General features: G+C 39.2%; 2 protein-coding genes across 2 annotated transcripts in view; both read right to left on the reverse strand.

Moving 5' to 3' along the window:
• Positions 1 to 1,715: 1,715 nt before the first annotated feature.
• On the reverse strand, positions 1,716 to 18,993 carry cwc22 (CWC22 spliceosome associated protein homolog). Its single transcript, XM_032568101.1, has 20 exons — positions 18,895 to 18,993; positions 17,675 to 17,733; positions 17,388 to 17,593; positions 16,811 to 17,178; positions 15,775 to 16,029; positions 15,448 to 15,576; positions 15,117 to 15,285; positions 14,052 to 14,105; positions 13,803 to 13,938; positions 12,607 to 12,813; positions 12,460 to 12,522; positions 12,278 to 12,373; positions 11,651 to 11,732; positions 10,268 to 10,328; positions 5,841 to 5,918; positions 4,649 to 4,801; positions 4,418 to 4,545; positions 4,025 to 4,126; positions 3,716 to 3,891; positions 1,716 to 2,392 (listed from the first exon to the last, which is right to left on the reverse strand). Exons 2-20 carry the CDS (start codon positions 17,727 to 17,729, stop codon positions 1,920 to 1,922), a joined length of 2,991 nt encoding a protein of 996 aa, XP_032423992.1. The 5' UTR covers positions 17,730 to 17,733; positions 18,895 to 18,993; the 3' UTR covers positions 1,716 to 1,919.
• A 1,231-nt stretch (positions 18,994 to 20,224) lies between these two features.
• The window catches only part of itprid2 (ITPR interacting domain containing 2), a 41,691-nt gene continuing 38,192 nt past the window's right edge, over positions 20,225 to 23,723 (reverse strand). The window contains exons 17-22 of the mRNA XM_032567300.1: positions 23,552 to 23,611; positions 23,288 to 23,412; positions 23,073 to 23,187; positions 22,892 to 22,957; positions 22,461 to 22,790; positions 20,225 to 22,348 (exon numbers count right to left, since the gene is read on the reverse strand). Coding sequence (XP_032423191.1) covers positions 22,241 to 22,348; positions 22,461 to 22,790; positions 22,892 to 22,957; positions 23,073 to 23,187; positions 23,288 to 23,412; positions 23,552 to 23,611 — 804 coding nt within the window. The 3' untranslated portion in view covers positions 20,225 to 22,240. The remainder of the gene's footprint in view (positions 22,349 to 22,460; positions 22,791 to 22,891; positions 22,958 to 23,072; positions 23,188 to 23,287; positions 23,413 to 23,551; positions 23,612 to 23,723) is intronic.

The raw sequence follows: 23,723 nt of genomic DNA on the forward strand, positions 1-23,723 counted from the left end.
CATTTATTAACCAGACATACCTCTAAACATTTTCATAAATGCCAGAATTCAAAAGAAATTGCAATAGACAAACCAAAGCATTCCTACACCATGATGCTGCCACTAGCTGGTGTGTTCAGTGGAATTTGTCTTAATAAAATCAAAAAATCAAATCAAACACAAGTAGGTGTTGTTTACTAATTATGGGGCTTCTAAAGGGAATTGGTTGTACTGAACTTTATTTAAGGATATCAGAGTTAAAGGGGCAGGGGAGGAGAGGGGACAAAAACAACATAAGAGCTTTACTTTTTACCTTTTATCTGCAGGTCCTGGTGTTGTCACTTCATATCATGCGGGTTTGTCAGCAACTGACCAATCGGTTTTCGCAATTTGTCAGAAAGTACACGCCCCTTATGTAGAAGAACTGAACCTCCATCAACTTTGCTGGAGTTCATCTTTGCCAACATGCTACAGAGAGACTTCGAGGAAAATAATAGACAATCATTGCCCAACGCTGTCAGGGGGGAACATACAATCTCGACAGCTGTTACCCAGAGCGTGTAGAGAGAAGAGTACATTTCCAAAACCCAAGCGGAGTCTGGAATAATGCAAGAAATGGATCAAGGCTTGCAGCCGACCTCATGTGCAGTTGATTGAATCTGTGATCAAAAGGATCTACCACATGCACAAAGGTAGTAAACATCCCATTTTTTGTCACAACGACGCTTATTGTTAATTAAATCAAAGATCAATAAGTGAAGGAAGATATGCTTGATTTTATTTGTGTACATTCCAATGGCAGCTCTATGGTAGCATGAGAACACGTGCTGCAGTAACTGTGGTATTTACATTTAAGCACCTTTAATGCTACTATTTACAAGCTAGAGTTATTTAAATCGTTACTCACCTGCTTTTCATGTACAAAATGCATCCAACACAGCTTTCACACTCACATCCAACGGAGACTTTGTGCCCCTCATTCTTCCTCTGGCAGCGAAAGACTTGGGCTTTAACGTTGATGTCCTGCTGTAGGACTCGGAGAATATTCTCGGCTGTCGTCTTTGCCTCAGTGTTGGCTGATGAAGCAAAAATGACTCAAAAAATGTCTCGGGTAATGCATTGCATTGAGTTCAACTACCCCTGCCGTCAAAACACTTCATTTGTCAGAGGTTTGCTCTACTACAGCATGGGGTGGAGCCGGCTTCATGTCAATTACGCTGCATTCGAGTTACCTAGGAAGTCGTAACACTGAGTTGGGTTTGACGTCAGACCCAAGGTAACAGCGTTCTACTTGAGTCCAAATTTCAATATGGCAACACCAGTAAGTATTGTTTAAGTTTTACTTTCCATAAGCCAACACCATTTTTAATTAGTTCAGTTGAGAGTTGCTGGCACAACATGTAGCACTGATTTTAGGCACACTTTTACACGGCTTCAAAATCGACATATTTCCATCTTACTGCGGTTAATGTGAGGAACGGCCATATTGAAACGCGGAGTCTGCCTCACAAGTTGTTATTGGGGGTCGTGAGTCAGAGTTGCTCCCAGGTTCCCAGTGAGAAATTCAAATCTGAGAACATTCCAGTTGATTTTTCAGACTGGGAAGTTGGAATTTCCCAGTTCTGAGTGCAACTGGGAAGCAGTATCAGTCCCGTCAACCCTAGACTGAACGGATCAATCCTAACGGTGAGAACAACTGTTTCTCCAATTAAGAGTCAAAGAAATTGGAAACAAAATTAATCAAAAACATCTACAGCAACTTTAATGTTTTTTTTCCTGATTTAATAAACATCAAAAATCAACAATAGAAAACAGGCTGAGGGGGAAACAGAACGACGGGTCCGAGTTTATGACAGTATAAAGTCAGCAGGGGGTAAAGAAGGATGACAGGAGAGAAAGAGGGAAGCTTCCCCTCATCTGTCAGTCATCAGTCCATCACTTCATCTCCTCTTCCTCTCCTCCCTCTCTCTGTTCCTGTCTCTGTTCTCTTTATTCCTCTCTCTGTCCCTTTCTCTGTCTCCCTCCCTCTCTCTCTTGTCTTCATACTCTCTCTCTCTCCCTCGCCCACTGTCTCTGTCTCTCCCTCTGTCCCCTTCTCTTCCTCTGTTTCTTTCACTGTCATCATCTCTTTGTCTGTCCGCTTTTCGTCTCCGGCCCTCTTCCTCCTGCCGCTCCTCTTCCTCCGACCTGTCCTCACGCCTTCGTCCCGGGGCGTCCCCGCGTGCGCGCTCGTCCAATTCACGCTCACGGTCCCTCCTGTCCTTCTTCGCCTGCTTCTCCACGTCATTGTCGTTGTCGCTCCTGCCTCCTTTTCGCCTCTTGTCCACTTTCTCCTTCTTCTTCTTGTCCTTTCCTTTCTTCTTCTTCTCTTCGACGCGTCCCTTTCTCTTCTTCTTGCGTTTGCTGTCAACATCTGGAAGACAAAACAAGGAGAGGAATTATAACAGATTCTTCCCATGAATAAAAAGTTTAATGTGTAAATTATCATTTGGTAAGAAACAGGCAAATTATGTAACTTTATTCTAAGAACAGACACCAATATGCAAGCCCAATTAAATTTGTTGCTCCACACATGCATAACAACTGCAGCTTTACTGCTACTGAACAAAGTCTATGGCTACATATTGGACCTGACCAGCAGGATTTTATGTCTGCAGTCAGGCTGCAGCAGGTTCTCAACCCATCCTCGTTCCGTAGAATCAGCTCTAAAAGTTTCTTTGTAGTCTGTTTAACCCAAAGGCTTTTTAAATGCGTTTCGCAGCCATGCAGGGAAGAGAAACTAATGACTCGGAAAACAAGTTCTCAGCTCCACTGTGTTTTACAGCAGAAATGAAGCAGGGAAATAAAAGAGCTGAAGACTACAGACGATGCACCAGCCTGAACAACAATAACTGTCAAATAAAAAAAAAAGTTTAGAAAGTTAGATCAATAAAGAAAAATTTTACTTTAGTCAAATATCTGTACAAAGATAACAAATGAACTGTTTAAATGGAAAGTTTAAATGGAAGAAGAAGAATCTACAGAGACCAAGATGTTCACATACGCACTAAAATGCTAAATTCTATTAATAAACTTTTTATTTGTTGATGAAATTGTAGTTCCAGACTCATTTTTGAATAATGTGAGTAGGTAAAACTCTAGTAGAGACTTTATATTTTAATAATCCAATTTTCTTTCATTTAGAAACAACTTATACCTCCTGAAAACATTAGCTTTTGTCACGTCACACCCGCACACTTCATTTTACTTGAGTGGGATTTTATGAGTCAGTAACATAACTGCGCAGCAGAAATACAAGAGGAGTAAAAATATTTCAATTTTTGTTTAAATTTGTGTTTCTTCCCGTCAAATACATCCACTATCATATTTTGCCATGCAGATATGTTCAGATTAATCAAGAATGTTGCACTTTTCCATTTTCCAAAAACAGATTCAACAGTGTTCCATTAAAAGTTTACAAAGTTTATTTGTAAAATTAATTTGAAAACCAAGTCTCACTTTGTGTTAAGACTGTCAAATAAATCTAGTGTAGTAAAAATACTTTAAATTTGTCGTGACATAAAAAAAATATGCAGCATTTTATGAGGTATGAATTACTTTTCAGGAACTGAGGAGTCGTCTTTATACTTTATGTATCCGCTGACTTTTACTAAACTGTAGGACCCATTAAATGCGGGTTTGGAGGGGAGATGCTGGCAGAAATCAACATCTGGAAACAAACTCTAGCCTGACGTACCTGAGCTGCTGCTGCTGGATGAGGAGTCAGAATCTGATTCGCTGGAGGAATCGGAGGAGGAAGAGTCTGACGACGACGAGGACGACGATGAGGACGACGAGTCAGATGATTCAACTTCCTGGTTTTGAGTCATGATCATCTTTGGTGCGTTCTTCAGGTGTTCTCTCAACTCGTCGCTGAGAAAGAAAGTTTGCACAAGATTTACTCGCTGACGGCAAAAACGATGCGCAAACGATTAACGATCCCACGCACAGATAAAGTGACGTGTCAGACATGAGAACCTGGCCTCGCTGGGTTTATGTAACTTACGTCAAGCCTCCCAGTCCAATGGAGGTGAAGAAGTTGATGGCAAAGCGAGTGTTTCTGGGGTTATCACGAGGAAAAAGACCCTCAAAGAAGGTTTGCAGGGTTCTGCAAAACAAACATTAGAACATAAGCTATAATTAAATTCTTAAAATATATTTTCTGGAGCAGAAAAATTAAAGCAGTCATAAATTGCAAAGGTATTCATGCTGTGTCTTATTACTCTCAGGTTTCTGAAACTGACCAACACCCAACAAAAACGGAACTATTTATTAAAAGCAATGAGGCATATATTGTCATAGTTTAATCTGTTTATCTCTACAATTGGACAGAAACTATGTTCTTCTATTAAGACACTGAACTGTGCGTGAGTGGGTGTGTGCATGTGTGTGTTCGTACGGGTCTTTGAGCCGCTGGTTGAGTTTTGGGAGGCCCATGTAGGCGCAGAGCTCCTGAAACAGGATTTTCACAAAAATCCTGCTAGATGATGTTGTGGTCTCCTCACTCATTCGGATACACTCCAACACCTGATAAACATTCATTTAAAACAAAGAGAAATTGTCACTACTGGTTCACTCAGACCAAGATGGACCTTCTGATGTGTGATGAAACCGGACTGTGTGTCCTTACACTCCACGGCACGGAGTCTGTGTAGAGCAGATGAGCGAACAGTCGGGCCACGTTCCTCAGTTTGTTGGTCTCCAGTCGGTGGATTGTGTCGTACTGCTCAGAAAATATGGCCTCGAAGCTCTCCATGTACTCCTTCTTCAACAGACAGAACCTCTGAAAATATACGGACAACACACACAAAGACACACACACACGCGCACCCAGACAGACAAACACGCACACAGCTTAATAAATGTCAACGCTCTAATTTTTCTTAGTGCAAACATAATTGAGTCACATGCGTCTTAACCAGAAATAATTATACAACAGTTTTCCAAAGAAAGTGTGAAGTTAGCATGTTAGCTATAAATGCTAATGTGAATAGTGTAGCTAATAATGGCATACAAGCTGCTAGTTTAGCAGACTGTGTAAGCTACTGAAAGCTAGCATGCTATTCATAGCATGTTAGCCAACAGTCGCATATTAGCTAAGGTAAATATATTACCAAAGTTGTTCTCCTTTTTCTTTCTTTTCTTTTTTTTCTTGGAAGAAAATAGCAGGAAGAATAGGGGAAAAAAAATAACCTAATTTTATCATGACAGATCACTTTTCCATTGTTAGCCAGAATGCTAATGTTAGCTCAAGTTATTACTAGAACCAATATTGGCACATAATATGTTAAAAGAATACCAGCTAACGGTGCATACTTTTAATTGTCTATCTACTTTTAGCACATAATAGACTTTGCATTCATTTTCACAATACATTAAAGGTAGTCGTTTTCCTTTCTTAAGCTACTTCATTCAAAACTGTGCATGTCAATGGATTTAACCTTCTAGGCTTTTTTAACTTTTCTCTTATGTGCCAAAGAATATGCAGACCGTTCACCTTCAGAAGAAAGTGTCTGCTTTCACTTCGACTTCTTATACCTCTGTTTTAACCCTTAGACTTAACGCCTGTAACTCATTAATTACATGATTAATTTAATGCCTTTACTCCATCACTTTAACGCATCTTTTCACTAATATTCTTCAACAAGTGCTTCTGCTTTAGCTCAGCTCATAGTGCATATTGCTTTTTGTTATGATCCGCACATATCGGCAAATAGTATTTTCACCAGATTTACAAAAGAAATGCAAATTCAAACAACTACTCATCACCTTTAACAACTTTAAGTGTATTAATGTCAGAGTGTGGTGATTGTGCGTCTCACCCCTGCAAGCAGACCGAAGAACTTCTCGTAGGTCCTCTGCTGTGCACAGCAGTCCAGGATCATGTTACACAGCTCTTTCTGTTCACACACAAACACAAAAAACATCGTTGATACGAGCAAATATGTTTCTGTCACGCCTGCACAGTCAAAATAGAGTTTCATATCAAAATGAATAAGTATTGTAAAGGTCTGATCACATAGCAAATTCAACAAGAACAATTGTTGAAGTCAGTTTTGCTTTAGATGAAAGAATCAGGAGGTTTTTATTGGATTTCAAGAAACATACAAGTTTATCTCAAAACATTATTTTTTTAGAACGATGTAGGGAATACGTTTTATTTTTTAAAGAAACTAAGAATGAAATAAAGAAACAATGCTTGATCTTTGTCTGATAATTTACATCCTGGTTAAGTGGTCTGATGAGTTTCATACATTTTTCTCCCCCATCTCAATGTTGGTTCCCCAAATTATTACGGTTTGCTCCGAAAGCCGTGCGATTCAAACAGAACGTAAAAAAATAAATCAACTCAAAATGTTCTTGATTTATTATGATAGACCAAAACAAAGTAGTTAACCGTGAAGAACTTTTTACTTTACCCTCAACAGTACGTAATAGCTATTGAATGAAATTATAAAAACTTTTAGAAAGTACTATAAGTGCCAGATAAGTGCTTTTTGAAGTGGTCTCAAACTCCAGTCCACAAAGGCCGATGATATCCTGCAACATTTAGATGTGTCCCTTGCCCTGCATACTTGTATTAAATGGCTGAAATGCCTCACCAGCATGCAGTCAAGCTCTACAGAGCTCTGCTAATGAGCTAATATTGGAGCCAGGTGTGCTGAAGCAGAAAGACATCTAAAAGTTGCGGGACATCGGCCCTTGAGGACTGGAGTTCGAGGCCCCTGGCTTAGGGTGCAGGAACTGCAGAAACATGGTTTCCTTAGACCAGGGGTGTCCAAAGTCGGTCCTCGAGGGCCGGCATCCTGCACGTTTTAGTTCTCTCCCTGGTAGTACCACCAACCTTTTCAGCATGTTAGTGATCTTCTTAGGCCTTCTAACGAGCCATCATTTGATCCAGGTGCGTTAAACCAGGGAGAAAACTAAAAAATGCAGGATGCCGGCCCTCGAGGACCGACTTTGGGCACCTCTGCCTTAGACAATCTGCTTTACAAATTGCCATTAACTGATCAAACAGATGAGGTTTTATTGCTTTACTACTGAAATGTTCTGGAACGAAGGTCGACCGATTTGTCTTGGTTTTCTATGTATAAACTAGATTCTGATCTTTAGCTTCTTAAAACTTCTAAAACCAAAGCAGAAAGAGAGAGAGAGAGTTTATGCAGCAATGTGAACTAGACAAAGCAGTTATGCCGTAATTTTCACAAGAGTATTAACCAGCTGGCTGGCTGTGATGTGATTCTGCGTTAACAGCCTTCTCATCTGCAACATCTGTCCCACGCATAGTTATATCTGCCAACGGTTGGCTCCCCACTTCTGAGCGCTGCTGCAAGGATAACTGCATGAGTTTAGTTCTGTGGCTCTACAGCAGGTAGTTAAATGTGTAATTAAAACTCTGCTGAGAGCTGGCAAAACGCCGCCTGACTGGAGCAGTCCTACGCGTCTCATGAGGATTCATCAGCTGCCTATTTGTGCAGAGTGGGTTAAAGGAGACGCGTTGATTTTTCTTGACTTTGATGTGACAGCTTCAATACCAGCGCAGTTCTGGTGCAGTAAACACTTGAGCGGACACGGCAGCGTGAGGCATCAGGAGCGGGTAAGGCGTGTCGGTGGACAAGCGCCTTCGAAAGTGTGTGTCGCAGCTGTTGTGAGTGATTCAGCCTTGATGATGAGTGACAAGGCCGACAGCTCTGACCTCTCTTAAAAACACGCGGCTTTTATGTCTGAATGTTTGCGCGGAGAGTCACTGCAGAGCACAGCAGGTGTTTGCTCTTGTTCAAACACATTCTGTATAAAACAAAGTTTGAGATAGTAAAGCTGCATCTGAGGGGGCGGCTGTCGGAGAAGAGGACGAAAAAACACACAGCATGACGTTCATTCCTCTCTGCTTTCAACAAACAATCAATCTAGGGTTTGGAACATGCAGAATTAACTAATTCAAGACAGGATTTGAACCTAAAAGTGCTAAATAAACAGCATGTTATTCATTATGTTGATCATTGTGTGTAAGGTGAACACAATTTCTGCTCTGAAATGTTCACCTTAGGCACAGAGACTTTTATCCAGCTGTCCCAGAGGTGAAGACCATTCCTCCCTTCAAAGACGTCATTGCAAGTGCCAACTTAGCGACTTTGTCATGGAGATTAAAACCTTCACCTTTGATGCTGATTTTTCACACTTAGACGTCTATAAACAAACTCACAGTCACATTTTTACGTCGTCAATAGTTTTCAATTCATAATTAAGATATTATGAAGTAAAAAAAAAAGTTAAAAGATGTTCTAGTTTGATTACTTTTCAAGATGAAAGCTTTTGGCCAGTTATCACTTTAGACCATTTCTAGAAGACAATTAGTCTAAAACCAATTACACCTGAGAAAACAGCTTCAAGCGTTTTCAAACACTTTAAACCAGGTGTGTCAAACTCATTTTCGTTTTCGGCCAAATCAAGATCATGAATGCTCTTAAAGGGCCAGTTATTGCAATAAAAATCGAAGTGTTTGTGGTACTAATTTGGACGGTAAATGCGACATTTTATTACTCGCTGTATAGATTGTGGACTATAGTCTGACATCAATTAAAGTTGAGACAGCTGTTTAGTACAAGTAAGAAAGTTTTTGACAGTTTTTGGGAAAGATCTGCAATAAACTCCCAATAGCTAGCACAATTTGTTGATTTTGCATGGAAATTCCCCCTAAATTACATAATGTAGCAGTAAATAGATCAAAACTGCATTGATTTGACTGATAATATAATATTTAAATCACACTTAGTGTTTAGTTTAGAATCCAGAGGGCCACATAAAAAGCTATGGCGGGCCGGATTTGGCCCACGGACGTTGAGTTTGACACATGTGCTTTAAACTAAATCCAACTGTCTAGAAAAAAAGACAGCGTTTATATCTAAAGCCCATTAAGCAATCAAATTTATCCTCACAATTATACAGACAGACACACACAGCTGACCGGCAACTATCAACGTCTGAACCCAACCATTATCATTACACTAATGTGACCCGAGGACCACACACACAGATGAAGCTGCAGACACAAAGGATGGCAAGTCATGTGACTGAGGAGTCAGTTAAAATGTTAATCCTTTTTTTGGGAGTTTTAACAACTGGTCACAAAAGGACGTCAAACTATTAGCTGAAGAAGCTACATAAAATATAGTTGCGTAGAATAGAGAGGCATTTAGCTGTGGTAAAAAAAATATATGATAAATTTGTCTGCATATATATCAATCAGAAGGACGGCAGATTTCACGCTGCATTGAGTAAAATAATGTAAGGTGGATTTTTAATAAAGCTTGAATCTTTTTTTAAGCTAAAACTAAAAAAATGATTCAGAATGTGATAAAAGAATATTCAAAATAACCTGTAACCAATTACAGAACATGGCTTTGGATTTAAGTACTTAAAAGACTGAAACCTCAGACAGTAAGATGTCCAACAGCGCTGTGGCATCATTCATCCTCTACGTCTGCTGATGTGAAGAGAATGTCAAATAATAAAGGGAAGCATGGAGACAGAGAGTGACGTCATAATGTAGCTATGATATTTAGCAGCTCTCTGTGCAACTGTTTTGACAGGAGGGTGAAAAAAAAAGACCAAATAAAGCCCAGTCCTGTTTCTTTGGTTAAACTAATGCTGATTGGTTGACAGCTAAAGCAAAACGAAACCAATTTAGCTTCATTTTTAGGATGTCAAACCCCTGTACAAAACCTTTTTACACAAAAAATAGGCATAATTACCAACAATTAAGGAAGAAAAAAGTAGGGCAACCAGCTCTGACCACCATAAGCCAGGGTGTCCTGCATGATTTAGATTGGTCCCCGCTCCAACTTTGGCGAAGTTACCTCCTCAGCATGTCATGAAGTTCAACACGAACCTGGCAATAAGCCATCTATTTGATTTAGCTGAGCTGAGCCTCTTGAGGGCATAAATTGGCCCTTGAGACAAATGCTTGGGTGCAACATGGAGCATGTGCGCGTTGGCAATGTCACAACGCCTTTTAGTGAACATAAAAACACGAAACCCTTCGGGAATATCTTTGCTGCCCGATCAAACGATGAGCTGCATGCCGCAACTATCAGACTTCTATTTGTATAATGATTTTAAGAACCAACTATCAATGATTAAGGACTGCTTTGTGTTTGTCTTTCACATAAATCCAGAGCAGATTTTGAAAGGTGTATGAGGTGGGTTATATTACTGATCAGCCCAAGCCTTTCTCTGTTCATAGACTTACTGTTTGGGTGTCAGGAAAGTCCATCTTGATCAGTTTGTGAGCGCATTCCTCAAAGTCCAAGCTGCAAAAACAACACACATATAAACCAAACTGCAAATGTGTCAATAATGGACCTCCGTAGCTATTTCATCTTTATCATTATAACCTGTCATATCTTCTTTGGGGAAACCAGGGCAACTGTGCAGGCTAGCATGTTTAGGGCCACCTCTGTGAGGATATTTATTAAGGAGATGACATTCACTGTGACCAAAACACCAATCATTACAGCATTATAGAAGCATGTCTGGAAGCAACAGCACTCCTAAAATCTCTATTTTCAGTCGTCTTATATTAAAACTGTCTCTCACAAAAACAGCCTCACTCTCTCTCAGCCTTAAATAACCGTCCAACTCAATCAAATATAGCAGGAGCTGTGAGTAACTGCCAACACCCAGAGACAAAACTGAGTCATCAACTGTGCCAATGTGCATCTCTGAGGCAGAGTTAGGTAGGTGTGTGTGTGTGTGTGTGTGTGTGTAGTCGTTTAGCTATTCTGTTCAGGACATGCTCTGGCATATTTATCAATGTTCTCAAGATAGGTGGGACTTATGGGGGCCAAAGCCCAGGCCTAATGCAGTGGACCCCCCTGTTTTTGTAGGGTTAGGTTTAAATGCAGTTACTAAAATGAATGGATGCCAATACAAAGGGCTGGGCGATTTCAACTAAAAAGGAAATCATTGATGTTTTTCATACCAGATCACATTTTTTATTAGAAATGACAGAAAATATTTTCTACAAAGTGGCTTCTATTTCAATCAACCCTTCTGTGAGTTGTATAACACTGTATTAGGGCTTGGCTATGATAATTTTTGTTTAATTATGAGAATATAGTCATAATATTACCAAAAAAAAGAACATCTTAAAATTATGATAAAAACAAAAAAGTAATTTTAATGTAAAAAAATAAAAGCTTGGATAGTTAATTTTTGGGTTATTTTTTGTGTTGGGTGTTCTCATAAAATTATAACCTCATCCTCCTAATATCTTTCTTAGATATGATTTATTCTGGTAATATTTATTGATTTATTCTCATATTATTTTATAATTGTTGTCATATGACTTTATTCTCATTTTACCATGACTGCAATATTTGTGTAATATTAAGACTTTATTCCCGTAAAAAAATTAAAAAAAAGTTGTTGAATTGACTTGAATTCAAGTAAATAGAATCTGTTAAAAAACTTAGGGCATGCTGACATCACTCTGAACTATGGTCATTGTTGGGGAAAAAAAAAAAATCCAGATTTTCCAAATCTAAAACTTTCAAAAAACAAAAATTTGACTACTTGATAAAATATATTTATCGACCTGCTATAGAAGAAATATGAAGTTGTGTGTGTGTACCTGGACTGAATAGCGAGATAAATGGTTCTTCTGAAAGCGACGAGGTTGACTTCTGTCTTGTCAAAGATGGTGACCTTCTCATCTGGGAGAGAGGGAAAGAGCAGTTTGACTAGTTAATAAATGTTTTTTACCCAATGCTTATCAGAATATTACAAAGATCATATAAATAAAACTAATTCACACACTTATGTTGTAAACATCCCAAATGTAATCAAATTTAATAACATATACACTTCTGATCAGCTAATAACTCTTCACTGGTTGAGATCAAAAAGCTTCTTATGATAAGGACCAGAGGGAGTTTTTTCCCCAACAAACCAGATCAAATTATTTTTTAGAGCAACGGTCACAAAAAGCTACAAAGTAATTTTTTTTCCTGATTGGATACAAAAACCACTGAATCTTACATTTTTTTTTATACACAAACATTGAAGCCATGTCATCATTAAATTTTCTTTTAAAAGCCATTTTACTTTTAATATGGAGTTTAAAACTGCAGATGCTTAAATCCTAAACCCAAAAATATAACAATGACAAAATCATTTAAAACACTTATCTATATCATTTCAACATTGTTAGGATAACCTTTAATTAAAAACAGCAGCGACTTCTCTTCGTTAATCTTACCTTCTCCCGCTTCCTCATTCTCATCTTCCTCCTCCTCTTCATCGTCACTGCCATCTCCCTCCTCTCCTGAATCGCTGCTGCCTTCATCCAGGATATCTGACAGAAGGCCACAGCTGATTGGTCAAACTGTGGCAGAGGACACCGTGAACTGGACTGCGCCTCAAAGTGAAGGACGTTCTCACCTCTCTTGATGGTTTTGTATTTCTCCTCGTTCTCCAGGAAGTCTGGGTCCAACTTGAACACGTCTACATGAACACACAAACGACGATAATGCTTACACAAACACATGTCTAGATGAAGCAACCCCTTCCCCTTTCTCTTCTTCTTACTGAGGATATCCTCTGGGTTGTACTCGTCATCCAGCGGCAGCATGTGGGTGAACTGGTCGTCCTCGTCCACCAGGTCCAGGCCTTCAGGGATGACGGGATGATCTTTGAAACCATCCTTCCTGATGGCAAACATCACCTCAATCATGTACTGGACCCTTTTGTCAATGGACGATTCATGGAGGATATTCCTGAGACGCTCAAATATTGCTGCAAGAAAGAAAGACATTTTTTGTTTAAACATTCAGCAGGTTTTAAGGTTAAAACTCTGTAATTGAAAGCAGAAATGCTCAATAGACGGGCAGATAACAGGAGTCCTATACATTAATCCATGTAAAAATTCCATATTTTTTCCAGACTTCCTAGTCATTTAAGTTCACATTAATACGTAAGATAATCAAGTACCTATAAATTTAGGGGAAATATTTCTACAACTTGCTGCCCTTAAACAATTAATCTGCAAAAACATGAAGCTAGGAGGAAGGAGGATCAAAAGGAAAGAAAGAAAATGGACAAGGAAGGATGGAGGCAAGGCTGAAAGAACACAACAAAGAGGGATTTTTAAAGAAAAGAAGGACACAAAGAAGAAATTATTGAAAGAAGGACGGAGAAAAAAGGATGGAAGAAACAAGGCACAAAAAGGATAGATCGCAGGAAAAAGACAGGAGAAAGGAAAAAAGGAAGGAAGGAAAGATATAAGAAGTAAAAGGAATGGATGAATGAACATTTGAAAAAACAAAGAGAAGGGGGGACACAGCTTTCAGAGAACAGGAGAGATAAAGAAAAGAAAAGTTTGGAAACAGAAACATTTCCCAATCTGCTTTTAGCCATTGATGATAGATTTTAGATCTGAAAAGTAGTGAAAACAATTAAATCCCTGACTTTTCCAGGCCTTGCCATAATGGAAAAACAAATGGACTGAGGATGGAAGGACCAATTATTTAATGGATGTTGAACAAAAGAATAGATGGGAGATAATAAAACAGAAAGATGGATGGATCGATTATTAATGGATGGATAGATGGAGTCTGGAAATGCAAATATTGACAGACTATTTTCTTTTTACTTATCCAGATCTGGAACACACCTGAATCAGGTTTCATGTTATTCTGCGCTGCGTTGGAACCCTGGTATATCTAAACCTGTGCTGACCTATCTATGCAGATGATACAATGTCAATAGCTGCTGATGGAGTGTACCATTGATTCCACGGGGTGAGACCTCGGTCAATTTGAGTCCACACTCCTTGAGGAAAGAGATGGCCACCTCCACGCTGTCGTCAGTCGGACGCTCCAGCAGCAGAGTGAGCATCTCCAAACACAAAACCTCGTGGGCCTGAGGGAGGAGCGGAGTGAGATGCAACACAAACTCTCACACACACACAAATGACCTCGTTAGACTCGCTCATCGACACTCTAACTGCATGGGAAGGAGAAATCGGGACCTACCACGTTCTGGTTGATGAGATGAGCCACAAACTTTGAGGCCGTCAGGCACTGTTGCTGTAAGAAGACGCTTTAATGAACAACTTTTTCCAAAACCAATAAACATTGCAAAGCATTAAGTTTTACGGTGAGAGCGAATAGCGTTCCTCTGCTGAATTATCTCCTTTAAAAAGCGAACAGATTGTACAAACTTCGACAGCAGCACATGAAAACACATTCTAGGTTATGATTAAAGCTTCCTCCTCTGCCAGTTATGTCTCTCATTTAGCTCCAAATCCTTCTCTGCTCAGTAATTTGGACTCGCATCGCCTCCACCTGTTCATGTTGGAAAACTTCCACCTCTGGGAACAAAGGTGAATCTGTCACATTCAAACTGCTCATTCATTCGAAAACCACTTCTCTGAAAGGACACATTTGCTATTTTTAGGACTCTGAATGAATTCACCTGAAAGAACATTTAAACTAGGCTAGAATTGACTAGAACATTATTGAGAAGGGTCACAAGTAGGACTGCGAATAAAACTGATTTTATTTACCAATTAATCGATCGATTGCATAAAAAAATTGGCACATTCTGCAGGTTTATCCATTTCATCACTAAAGCGTTTTTTGCACAATATTACAAATATGTTAAAAAGTGCAAATAAGCAAATATTGCAATGATTTTCTAAAATTCGAAAATAAAAATGTACGGTAAATGCCTGAAATGCAATAAGATAGCATCCCTGTAGTTTATGCTTGACCATTTGTAGATAAAGGAAAAAAATAATAATATCTGCAAAGAAAGCAAAGAAAGATATTAAACCAAATTACTATTTTTAGAGTCTGTATACCCCAGGTAACGATTAATCGATTGCTAAATCGATTAATCACAATTAATTCAATTAATCGTTTCAGTCCTACATGGATCACAACTAGGAGAAGCCACAGAACATCATCACTACATTTAAGCATGCCATTTAAAAACCCAAAATTTCCAAAGAAGTTTATTACTTCACCACAGAAGATAAAGAAAAAAGCCAGAAATGTAATTGGTTGTTAATCCTTGAAGCCTGACTGACGGGATACCTTGAGGTTGCGCCGATAGCTCCTCCTGAAGCTTAAGATGAGGCGTTTAAGGATCAGCTCGCCGATCTGTGGGAACTTTGAGTTGATGATGGCCACGACGGAAGCGTACACATGAGTGAAGATGGGAGAAGCTGCTTGGGCCTGCAGCACTGACCGAGCCAGAAGGCCCCTAGCAGACAGACGGAGGACCAGTCGAAAAGTTACAAATGGGCAGCATACAAACGGCAAACCTCTTTCTGCTTGCTATTACATGTTCTACATCTAGGAAATATTTTGAAAATTAAAACATAAACCAGAATTTGCACTACTGTACAGTTAAATAATTGCTTGCCTTCCCCTGACAATGTTTTCCTGCAGCAGCTCCTGGATGATGTTCACAAGGTTGGACACGTTGACTTTGTTGATCAGACCGTTGATGGACTTCTTCAGAGCTTCCCAGCTCATCCTCTGATAGGCCAGGCTGTGAAAAAGGGCGAGGCATCAGTGATTATGCAATGTCAACGGATAGAGATAATTGATGTCAGTAGCAGCCTGCCGTTCAACATGATTCAACAAAATTTGAAACAAAAGTACCAGAAGACAAACAGTAAAAAAGGTTTGTAGTTTTATTAAGACTAATCGACGATCAGGAGGTGAAAAGGAATAAACCCAATCTTACCTGCTCTTGTCTGTGATTTGCTGTTGCATCATGCGCAGTTTGGCCGGCGGGATGTAAGCGCCGCCGGTCCTCGTCAGGATCGGGTCCAGCTCCTCCTTTTTCTTCTTGACCGGCGGCTCTTCGCCGGCAGCCGGCTCCTTGTCTGCTGGAGGGGAGCCAGACCGGCCCCGCCTCCTGCGCTCTGAATCTTCATCTCTGTTGGCTCGCCGATCAAAACGTCTGTCCCTGTCGTCGCGTCGGTCGTCGTAGCGATCTCTGTACACAGATGAAAGGAGAAGTTTTTAGGTCATTTATAAAGGCAGAGAAGCAAACCGGACCCATACCCCATGCTTTTGAAATGTTCTTTTTGTAAATTGCAGAGGAACATAGCACACTACTGGAGCATGTTTCTCACCAGAAATGGTAAACTTCACTCAGACTGACTGGTTTTCTGGAAGAGAACGAGCTTTAGGAAGTTTAGCTGTCTTTATCTGTTGCAAAAACACATTTCAATGTTTGACTCAATGTCAAACATTGAAACAATGTCAGGATTTGGTTGTTGATCTGAGATAAAGTTGAAAATGTTAGAAGTGGTCATCCTCCTTTCTTCTATCTGCTGAGCCACTGGCATTGAAGCAAATGCTCAGCATGATGCTGCCATCACCGAGACTAGTGGTACAGTGCGCTTAGGTTTCAAAGAATATGCTACAAGCATCAACAAATTATTTCCAATAAAACATATTTCACAGATTATTTACTTAGATCAGATTTAAATGTCTTATAGTGTGAATATTGTAATAAGTTAATTACACACATAGTTTAGATTTTAAGCATTCAATCATGACACAATAATCTCAAAAACATTTCCACACCTTCTTGTAACAGAGATAAATAATGTTTTGTCTTATGTTTTGTTGATAGGATTTTGCCAAAGTTGATTATTCATCAAAAAAGTTTTTATATGTGGTTTAAGTCGAACATATGGCTCTTTGGACCGGTCAAACAGAAAGTCTCATGTTTATAAGTCTGACTGGTACTCTGTGTCTCTGTATCTTACCGAGGGTAGCGTCTCCTATCGAAGCGGTCTCTGTTCCAGTCTCTTTCTCTGGATCTGGAACGATCCCGTCCTCTTGACCTGGATCTGTCTCGCCCCTTAGATCTGGATCTTTCCCGTCCTCTTGATCTAGACCGTGATCTTCCACGTTCTCTGGATCTGGACTTGGACCTGGACCTTCTTCGTTCCCTGGATCTGGATCTATCCTCTCGGCTGGATCTGGATCCCGACCTTTCACATCCTTTAGACTTCAATCCGTCTCTCTCTCTGGATTTGGATCGGTTGTTTTCTTTGGACTCAGATCCGTCTTCTTCCATGGACCGTTTACTCTCTCTAGATGAGGATCTGTCACTCTCTTTGGACCTGACTCGCTGGAAGAACAGCAGAAAAGTAAATAAACATTTAAGTACCATTTCTTCTAACCTCCAACTGGTAATACAAATCAGAACAACAGGACGAAATTAAATTACCGGTACCCTGGGAACATCAGACAAGCAGAAAAACATGCTACTTTAGAAAAAATGTGTCTTTGAACTTTAACTTTCTAGCTCCTATTGTGGGAAGATGAAAGTCATCTTACTGGTAACTGTGCCACACTGCTCCTAATCTTCACTAGAGCACTTTGATGTGCATCATCATCACTGCTGCTGTCGTCTGAGCTACTTGCGGTGGAGCTCTTAGATTTGTTACTGCCTTCTGGAGAGGATTCCTTCTTAGAGCATCTCTCCCTTGCATTAGCTGGCTGAGGCCCCTGTGCTCCTGGACTGGACTCATCATCTGAAGGTCCTACAGACACAGAGAAAGAGCAACACATATATTAGATATATAAACTACTAGAAATAAAGGAGACTAAGAAATAGATGTTACCATTTCTCTCTGTTTGTTTAGCACTGGAGCTTTCACTTCTGACTGGAGAATCCATCCCTCTAGAAATAACAATAAAACAAAGGAACAAATTAAGTAAACACAAAGATTCTGCTGAGAACAGCACCTTTTGATAATCAGTAACTTCAGGTTTTGGTTTACAGCAACGCCTGTCACAATAAGCAATTACCAGTACTCAAATGATCACACGATGAATTAAAAGGAGCTCAATAGTTTCCATCCTGATGATGAATATTTTTTAAAGGGCAATTTTGTTTACAGAGACATCATAATACATTTTTGTTGATAGTTTCGGTTGTGTTTTTTTATTATTATTTCCGTTCTATTTTATTTTTTGTTGCTGTTCCCTTTTGTTTTGGATATATAAAATATCTTCTGGTTCCAGTGTTAAGTGTTCTTTGCTAAATTAAAGTGTATTGGCTTCTGAGAGGGAAAAAATTCACATTATTATGCCATTATCGATTTATTACTTGACAGTTTTGAAGTTTTGGAACAATTTAAGGGAAAAACAGCCCACTTTTCTTACAGAACTGGACACTTGACTAGTACAGTCCATAAGGTCCATTGTTAGATTTTTTTAAAAATTGTTTTTGAACGATTCAGAACTGGTTTGATCTGTATCATTTCCCTCCTAAGTAATCCAGGTACACAGCAGCCAAAGATCTAACTAATAGCTGGACACTCAAAAACAGTGAAGTTAACACTGATCACTGACATTTGTAATCATATTTCATATTTATCACATCACGTAGTTTGGTTTCGCATTTATTTTTAATCTTATTAAAATGACCATTTAGAGATACATTACACTACTCATAATTCCAGTTTGCTTGTTGTTGTTTTTTTTTGCCATGTTAAGAGAATTTGCCTACAGCTTAAGAACAAGGCCAGAAAGGAGACCGGAAATCCCTAAAGAAGCTTATACACATATGTAATTTGTGAACTAGGGTTAATGTTGGTGACCTACTTAAACAACAACAACATCAGTGCCTAAATAAATAATCCCAGAAGACGGGAATTGTTTTATCCACATGTGTATTTGTGTGAGCTAATGCTAGCTTCTACGCTAACTCTACCTTATTTGTAAAACAAGTTGAAGTAGAGCTAGCATAAAAGTCTGCGGCTGAAACCCGTTTATTCTCTGTCTCTGGTTAAGGACTAATACTTTACTTAAAGTTTAAAGCCTCTAAACAATGTCTTACCGTTGCAGTCTTGAGACTTCTTTAAATCACTGTCGTTTTGTGGCGGAAAACGCTGCGCTGTAAACAGCAACCTTTTCCGGGTTAAAAAACTGCTTCCGGATTTCACAATAAAGTTTCCAAGAAACATGAAATATTCTTGGAGATGCAGCGAGGTGTCCTTGAAATATTGAGTCATGTAAAGCAAATTGTGGGAAAGGAATGAAAAAGAAAGAAATGTAAAGAAATATAAATTTAAGAGTTGATGTGTTAAAAAACTGTAAATGTCAGACAAAGATAATGTGAGTAATGAGTGTAAAATGAGATAATTGTCTCAAAGAAAAAATTGAGTATTTGTTTTATTAAAATACGTCATTTTGAGAAAGATCCATATATTCCTTAGTAATAAATTTGAAAAAATTCAAGGATTCATATTGGAGAACATACATATTGGAGACCCCTGGAGAGGTTGAAATCTCAGTCTTGGGTATTTTTACCTTAAAAGTTAAAATATTTAATCTTAATGTTCAATTGAAAATAGTTAGAAAAGCTTAAAAATCATTCAGTTTTTAATATATTTCGGTTTTCATAAAATCAGTCTAATCTGATAAAGTTTTAGTTCAAATATCTTTTATTGCATAAAGCTCCATTACACAGCTGAGCCTACATTCCACAATTTTAGCATAAAATCTTCTTTCTGCCAGTTCATCCTATTTCTCACAGGGTGGCATTCACATTTGTAACTTTCATAAGCCAATATGGCCTCAAAAGGATGAACGTGTGACCATTTCTATACAGAGATGTGTATATACAGTATATATATATATTTACATATATATACAGTATATATAAATCAAATTAGGTTTTTCAAAACCTGTTCACTGGATCATGGCCTTTAACTTGCAGCTGTGTACCTGACAAAAGGACAATCGTTGTTCCCATTATAACATTTGATAAGTCCTAAAATTCATCAATTATTTGTTTTTTATTACATGCGATTAACCAGTTTGAATTCTTACTTCTTAGATTTTAACAGGTTTTCTGGTAAAATTTTAACGGTTAAAGTTGTTTCAAGATTTCTGCTTCACTTCTGTTTTTCAGTTCATTGGAGTAATTTGAGCAAATTACAGCAACCACAATTCAGTTTTTGGACAAAGATGCAAATTTTCTAGTTTTACTTGACTTATTCTATATTACTTTAATTTATAGGGTCCATTTAAGACTCATTTTCTGCATAAATAAAACACCACATTATAGATGTAAGTTGACATGTCCTACAAGTAGTTTTGTTAATAAAAACTTATTAAATTTATTAACACAGTAAAGTAAAAAGTAAAATGTAAGCACTCACATGTTTGTACTGAAAATAAATACATCTTTATTATTATCTCTACAGTGACCCCTCCCTACATCAGACTTAGGACACAATACAAAATGCACATCATCATCATCATCATTATTATTAGTAGACATGGACAGTAATTCATAACCACCAACATTCAGACAGTAAAGTGTAATTAAGAGTGGATTCTTGATCTAAATGTAATAAAGAGTGTTTCTCCAGCAGATTTGTGATTGTGAACATGACTGCAGGCTGAAAAAGTTGGAGCATTCACATTCCTGGAAGAATATGCATTAAGGTCCCATGATGATAACACCTGAGCCAGCTTAACATGCTGTAGAACCATTGTAAATGAGACTGAGAACTCAGTTTTGAAATAGTAATCTAGTTTTAAGCTACAGTTTAAAGTTTACACAAATTCTACCAACACAGCTCCGCTCTCAGCAAACAAATGTGATCTTGCGCACAGATTTGTACAGCTATTGTCCAAATAAGATGAGGGAGAAAAAAAAAAAAATAGAGGTCTCACAGCTGACAGTTTCCCTCAGCCAATCACATTCAACTTACACATGTACTTTCTTAATTTACCGACTGTTCAAAAACCAGTGAGGCCTCTGAAATGTTTGCAATGATCCAACAAAAACCTAAAAAATAAAGCAAAGAAAAACCTCAAAACATATTCAACGTGTTCACATTATTGCACGCATTTTTCATCCAAGTGAAACCAACATGCTAACGCAGCAAAAGCCGAAGAAGGCTCTTACATCCGAGCAGTCGACATATAGTCATCCTCATCACTTCAACCTACCAAAACCTCTGACCTTTAACCCCCAGCACCTCCCGGCAACGCACGCAGACCACTTTCTTTATCCCGCAAACCATGGGCTTCAAACTGTCAAACTGAGCATCTTCCAGGAAATTTAATGCAGGTTAATGTTGATTTTTTTTATTATGTTGCAGGAAAAAATGTCAGAATCAGAATGGAATGTTTATTTTCTGTTCATCAGTTCATAGATGTATCCTATTTCATCTTGTGAGCATAAACTGGCAGAAACAACAGTGTGTTGCATAAGGCGACTTAAAGGCGGCAACTGGAGCAGAAGCATGATGAGGGTGATGGTGATGAGGATGATTATGCATCAAATTTCTCAATCAAACTGTCCAAAACTGTTTTTCCTAAGGTGAAATGTGCATGGAATGAGTGGGGAGGGGAGGGATTCAAAAACGCTCACAGCGAGTCTGAGAAAGACTGAACAAAAATACAAAAAGAAAGACTGAACAAAGCAAACTTTCACAAAAATGTCCATTAAGACAATTTAAGAAGATGTTAAGAGATGGTAAAGACTCTATTCATGGCAAATGAAATCACAGCTCGTGTTCTCTTTTAGGTTATTCAACGTCTGTCTGAATAATTTCTGCCTCTACCTCGACAGGAATTTCAATAAGATCTGATTTATTTTCCAACTGCTGTTTTATTTGGTGGTAAATAAACATAAATATGACTGTATAGACTGGATATGGAATCTAAGGAGCTAATGATTAATCATAATATAAAAAAAAAAATGTTGAGGAAAAACATGTTAAAAGTTAAATTAATATTAAACTGTTTGGCTAGAGGCACAGATATAGGAGACAGATCTTTAAAATGGATGCAACTGAAAGAAAACAGGAAGTACTGTGTTGCTACTATTGTGCAAGATGCTGTTCGTAGTGGTGATTCTAGATGCAGTACTCGTGGTAATAGTGGCAGTAGTGGTAGCTGAATTGTCAGGGAAGTTGACTACAGCTTTTTTATACATAAAGAAAAAGAGGTGAGAAATTGAGAAATTTTCACTGATGCTCCAAGAAAGTGGAAGCCTCCCCCATCTGCAGCAGGGTTTTTCATAGATGGCTCATCAGTGTTACCAACATACAGTGTCACAAGCACATAGTGTCGCACAGTGTTACTCGGGTGTACAGTGTTAAAGACAGGCAGTGGTTTTTGTTCAGGTCCTGGTTACTAAGGCTGGCGGGCGGCGTTCTGCCAGGCTACATGGGCTGTTGCCGGGCAGAAAAGGTTGAGCCCTGTGGAGACGCAGCAGCTAGCAGCTCGTTGTAGATCTCCCGTCGGACCTCCTGGGCCACGCTCTCTCGGATCTTGTAGAAAAAAAGATGCAGAAATGGTGAAACGGTGGAACTGCCATCCAAGAAAAACTCCAATCGTTCCAAGTTATTACTTTTATAAAACAGGTAACAAGTGCACTTTTACCTCTCTAATAAGTTGTTGAAAGTTGTCGGGTCTAAATTTTTCTGCCTCTCCTTCCCTCTCCGGTGTCTTGTGTTCTTGTCCTTTTTCTCTCTCTACCTCTTCACCGTCTCTCTGACCCTCCTCCGCCTCCTCGGTGTGTGTGTTAAGTCGAGCAGGCGGGACGGGGGTAATGTTGATTGATGCACGATACACTCCTCGACTCTGCTTGCCATCGTCTCCCTCCATTCTGACCGGACTGGGCGAGCGGGTGGAGGGGACGCTGGAGGGGCCGTGGCCACCGTAGCACAGCTCTGATTGGAGGAAGAACTGTTCTCTGAGGAGGTCTGATACCTGGACAGACAGGAAATCAGATAGAAAAGGCAGAATAGTCAGTCAAGCATGAAATGTTTTTGTCTTCATATCAGGGATTGAGAGTTATTTTGTGTGCTAACCGGCTCCATGGCTCTCAGTGCAGAGGCGGTGGACAGGCTGTCAATGCTGCCCTCTCTATGAAGACCCTGAGAAAAACAAGATATGCATGTGATGCTTGTGGATGAGCATACACAAACCAAGTCAGGTCCAGTTTAGAATGTGTAACATATATTTATTAAACTTCTGTACACATATTCTTACTCTGAGGTTTGAGTGCGGTGTCAGCTCCATTAGTCTGTCCTCCAGCTGTTGCTCCACCTCCTGGAGTTCCTCTCTGACTTGTGACCTCAGGGACTGAAGCTGCTCTGCCTCCATCCTGCAAAACAAGCACAAGAAAAACAAAAGAAAAACAAAACACACAGTCATGAACAGAAGGAAAGAGCCAGGTTACTTCCGTGTTTGTTTCTGAGCGTCACCTGTCAGCGGGACTCAGGTGCTTGTAAACGACAGCCTGCTGCCGCATGATCGACAGCTCGAGGTCCATCATCTGATTGCGGAACATGTTTAGACTGCGCCTCTTCTGCTGGAACTCTGCCACAGACTGAAAGCAAAGATTCACAGTTTAAAGTATTCTTATTGTGTTCCTGTAATTGACAATTCTTGCCTTAAATGATCTAATTCACAGAAAGCTATTTATTTTCCTTTAAAAAAAAAAAAAAAAAGAGAGACATAAAATATACCTGCTGGCTGGTTGCAGCTGCTCTGAGCTCACCAAACAAATCAGGAGAATTGATCCGGCTCTGGAAGATGAAATAAAGATAATGAGAAAAAAGCAACAAGCTAATATGATATGTTGAAGCAAGAGGAGAGAAAGCTACGACTGGTAAATGAATGACCCATGGCTGTAATGTG

The sequence above is a fragment of the Xiphophorus hellerii genome, chromosome 7, assembly GCF_003331165.1.
Source record: "Xiphophorus hellerii strain 12219 chromosome 7, Xiphophorus_hellerii-4.1, whole genome shotgun sequence".
Taxonomy (NCBI): domain Eukaryota; kingdom Metazoa; phylum Chordata; class Actinopteri; order Cyprinodontiformes; family Poeciliidae; genus Xiphophorus; species Xiphophorus hellerii.